Source organism: Phytophthora parasitica (assembly GCF_000247585.1).
Source record: "Phytophthora parasitica INRA-310 unplaced genomic scaffold supercont2.64, whole genome shotgun sequence".
NCBI lineage: Eukaryota > Oomycota > Peronosporomycetes > Peronosporales > Peronosporaceae > Phytophthora > Phytophthora nicotianae.
This window is the reverse complement of record NW_008649050.1, coordinates 248,221-252,922: the sequence shown is the minus strand read 5'-3', so window position 1 is coordinate 252,922 and position 4,702 is coordinate 248,221. Positions and strand designations below refer to the sequence as shown.

Genomic DNA, 4,702 nt, shown 5'->3' with positions numbered 1-4,702 from the left:
TATATTGAAATAGCGACTGACGTCTAGTAAGAAAAAGAAAAATTGATACTGTTGTGCGGAAGACAACGCCACAAGGTCGAGCTCAAGAGCCTGCGTTACTTGTAGTTACTAAGTGTACGTCTTACTTATCACCATTTGGTTGTCTGTCTGTGAAGCGGAGTCATTCTTTGAACAGTATTTCTACATTTTTAGGAACGCCAACCTGATTCGCAAACTTGGATGTTCAATAATATCAGTATTGACCTCTGAAGAACCGTTTATCTACTATACCTAAAACGGTCTGTCTTGCTGTGGATAGTTTACCGTACAAATGTAGTGTATGTATTGGCCGGCCGTGTCGTACGTAGTCTCCTATGATCTCGCCCTAATTTTCTCAGATCAATTTAGTCACTACCTATTAATACGAGCCAACGATAGTTGTGGTAGAAAGTGCATGCAATCGACAACTGGATGCGATCATGGATGAGTACAACGACACGGATGCTTGAATCGAAGTCAGGTAAAATAACGAATCAAGTGTAGCCTGTGCGGGTATTCACCTGACTGAGACGCTGTTTGGGAGGACGATGAATTACTAGTACGCTCTAGCTATTCGGTCGTTGAAGGACAATTCCGTGGTAGCTCCAGTTAGATTCATCAACCGAGCGTGGCTTACTTAAACGGCGTAGGCGAAGCGATAACCTCGGCAGATTTCGACAGCTTACCTCTGCTCGTAGCATGCCTGAGACACCATCGACGTGCAAACTTCATGCAGGTATTTTTGCGTTGAAGTGGACTCGTTTTTATATGGTTTGCAACTTGTTCCAACCTTCTGATATCTGTTTCCAGTTCGACATGAGACTCGTGTAGTATGCTGTACTACATTGAGGTACTGACTATCATTCGAAGCCGGGAATCGAGAAGACAGTCGACTTATCAGTTGTCCAAAGAGAACGACAGCGCGAAATGAAGCATGAAATGAAGGAGACATGTCAATGTATCGTTTCAAGTCCACGGTTGTATACATTGAGCGTAGTTTGCCTGCTTCTGGGCATGGATCTGCTCAGCGTGATTGAATCAGAACGTGATATACCCTTAAAACAGGTATTGGTTATAAAATATTGCAATTCAATAAGTTATTCGATTTTGGAAAAAATTGTCCGATTCTATTCCAATTCAATAAAATATTACCCAGTTATTGGTAATATATATAAATAAAACCATCAAAGCAAATTTTGGTGAGAACGTACTATGCCTGGATACGTTCTGCGTGGATAAGACCATAATTCAACAATGACTGTGCTTTTCTCAGCGCACCTATGGGTTAATATTTACAAAACAGTGATCTGATGCCAGATAAACAGTGAGTGCTTACTTGGCCTTCTGAATTTGATACAAGCACAATATACGCAGACGTAACACCAGGTCATAACTAACATGTCGCAGTGTTGCTGATGCTGGATGACTTGCGTCTTTTTATACGCCTGCGCTACAGTACATGTAAGATTTCCTCGTAGATTACTATTTTGATGATACTAATATCTTACGTATTGAAAAAATATATATCACAAAAGAAGGAGCTATTGTAATGAAGACCTTACATATCTATGAATTGGAAAGATAGAGGCTTCACTCATTCCCCGGGCCATTCCGAGAATACTTTTCATTCCTCCCATAACGCCGTTGGAGTTTTGAAAGTGAGTAAAGTACTTAAATATAATGGGCAGCAAATGTACAATATTTTATTGTTGCTTTACGCAGAAATGAATTATGTCTTGTTGGCAAACACAAAGTCGTGCTGCGCACGAAGACGGTCTGAAATTTCGAGCATGGCATGTAAACAAGGGCTATAAAACTGTGCAAATAGTGCAGGTGAGTGGGATTCAAGTTATAATCATCCTCTCCATCGATATGTTACAGCATGACCACGGTGGATTTGACCACGGAGGATTTAAAACGTGCTGTGTTCGTGGGCAAGAAGTCAGGTTACTCTGTCACCTTTTTGCTGTGGTTATCTCCTTTCTTGTCAACTGTGCGACGCTTGCGCATTGTTCTTGGCTTCAACTGCGTAGGTTTTCTTTCCTGCCAATCTAAGGACACTGTTCGAACAATCTTGGGAGGCTGAGACTTCCTATGCGTAGCTTTGGAGCCTCGCATCAGCTTAAACGTCGACCAGAACCTCTTTGTGCTTGGACTACGGGTAAATGCCCCAGCAAAGTCTGAATAGGACCAATAGTGCAACATTGTACTCGAGATCTCCTTCTTGGGAAGTCCACTCTTACCAGTGGTGTAGGTTCTCTGATAGTGCAGTCGCTTCGCTTCGCAGCTCCAAGAATCAAATGCTGAGAAGTACAGTATACAAAGAAGAACAATCTACTACAACACTTCAAGTCCCTCCTGTCTTCGATTAAAAGATTCCAACGCATTCAACAGCAGAAGTTCGTCGAACTGGCAAAATAATAGGAGCTTCTGACATTGTCAAGAACGAAGGTCGGGTATTAGATCCTTAGGCTACTCACACATCTCTAACAGATGTCTCGGCACAATTAGCCGGCTCAGCTAGTGACTAAATTGATCTGAGAAAATTAGGGCGAGATCATACACTACATATGTACGGTAAACTATCCACAGCAAGACAGACCGTTTTAGGTATAGTAGATAAACGGCTCTCCAGAGGTCAATCAATACTGATATTATTGAACATCCAGGTTTGCGAATCAGGTTGGCGTTCCTAAAAATGTAGAAATACTGTTCAAAGAATGACTCCGCTTCACAGACAGACAACCAAATGGTGATAAGTAAGACGTACACTTAGTAACTACAAGTAACGCAGGCTCTTGAGCTCGACCTTGTGGCGTTGTCTTCCGCACAACAGTATCAATTTTTCTTTTTCTTACTAGACGTCAGTCGCTATTTCAATATATTACATGAATGACGTGAAGTTTCCTGACTAGCTTTCTTATGGTTCGTGAAGCGTCAAGTCGGTCTTGAGTAACATCCACATCCACGAAAATATGTGCAAGTAGGTGTCGATTTGACACAGACGGGATCACCTAATGAGATCAGTGATCAACTGCTGGGGTGATTGATTACCTTTTTATCATGTTTGGATGGCCGTGATCGCGGCTCTGGAGGTATGGATTACAAACGTCCGCCGCGAAATAATGGAATGAGTCACGCGCGGCAACCTAAACCAACTTCTACTTCACACACTCACTCTTTCACGTGATCGAAGGGGATCACATCACAATAAACACCATGACATCGGTGGCAACGGCAGAGGACACGTTGATTTTTGAGCCATCAACTCCGATTCGGGAATGGGCCGTGTCAACTACAGCGGCATGGACGAAGGAGGTGAAGACAGAAATGAAGCTACAGCGTCGTCGCGCATGTATCGCTCGTTGTCGGGAGAAAACGAAGTCCAAACTGCAGCAGATGCGCCGAGACCGAAACTGGCTGGAACAAGAAGTGAAGCAGTATCTTGCAGCTCTGAGCGACGACACCAACAGAGACGGAGAGGCCAACGCCTCCAACACGAGAAGTGAATTGTGTCGCCTTGCGCACGAGAGCGACACTTTACGGAGGGAGGCTGCTTCTCTCCGTAAGAAACTCCAGCAGTTCGATCGCTTCTATTCCCTCGTTCGAACAGACGCGCTTATCGTTGGACTACTCCATGAAGATCCTTCTCACCACCTCACGGTTCGCGAAGCGAGTAAGACCTCCAAGTGGGTATTGAGCCCGAACAGCGGCGAGTTTGGCTGGCAGGTCTGCTTCCCGAGCGGAGAACCATCGTTCTACTTCCATCCTTTCACACGCGCAGAGTTCGAAGATATACTCCAGCTGTGCGACGAGACGCTTGCAGCAGACCCACCGCATATCGAAGTCGCTGGCTCACTGTTAGGCTGGACAGTTCACCGAGCGTCACTCACACGAAGAGTCGAAGATGGCTCGATCATCTCCCACGCGAGGTTTACGACGCGTGTAGCCTGCTCGCTGGAAGAACTGGACTCCGTGATCATCTCGTCCAGTCTCGATTCATGGCCGCTAATATGGACACCACCGAGCTGGGGATACAAGGAGCGCAAGCAAGTATGTTGTCAGGTGTTGCAAGAGTTCGAAACGGATGCGTACGTCCTTGTCCACGACATCCCTGGGCCCATACGCTCCCGTTACATCAGTTTAGCACGACGACTACCCAGACAAGACAGCGGGAAGCGGTCTATCACGTACGTTATGGTGATCGCGGATTCGGAAGCCAAGTCGAAAAAGTGCACTACAGACGAGGAGAATGGTAATGTTAAGTGGATCAATGAAGGTGGCAGCTACATCAAATTCACGGAAGTGAACTCAAACTTAATCGATGTGCGCTACGACCGCTGGGCCAGTTGCCAAGATGAGCTCCACGCGCAGCATCTTTTCGTCCGTTGGGCTGAGTTTGCGAACGAGTGGGCGCAGAGGATGGTTCATTGGAAGTTGCTCAGATTTAACCACCAAAAGTAATTTGCGGAGCTTAGGTATGTTTCTGTTGCGATGCAATATTTTATTACAACGTTTGAAACCGGTGATAAATCCCAATACGACAGATTGGGCTACTCATTACTGAATCGAGCAGCAAAGACTATCGTCACCGTTCATTCGAAGCTTACCAGACGCGCGAGTTGTTCTGTTGATCGTGCTGAGAAGACCTTGACTTGAACTTGCGGCTGGAACTTGACTACTA

The 4,702-nt window shown here is 45.3% G+C and overlaps 1 protein-coding gene across 1 annotated transcript; it reads left to right on the top strand.

The window, feature by feature from the left end:
• Positions 1-3,237: 3,237 nt before the first annotated feature.
• PPTG_17052 (hypothetical protein) lies at positions 3,238-4,482 on the top strand (the record flags this gene model as incomplete). The annotated part of the gene is made up of 1 exon (XM_008914893.1): positions 3,238-4,482. One exon carries the CDS (start codon positions 3,238-3,240, stop codon positions 4,480-4,482), a length of 1,245 nt encoding a protein of 414 aa, XP_008913141.1.
• Positions 4,483-4,702: the final 220 nt, after the last annotated feature.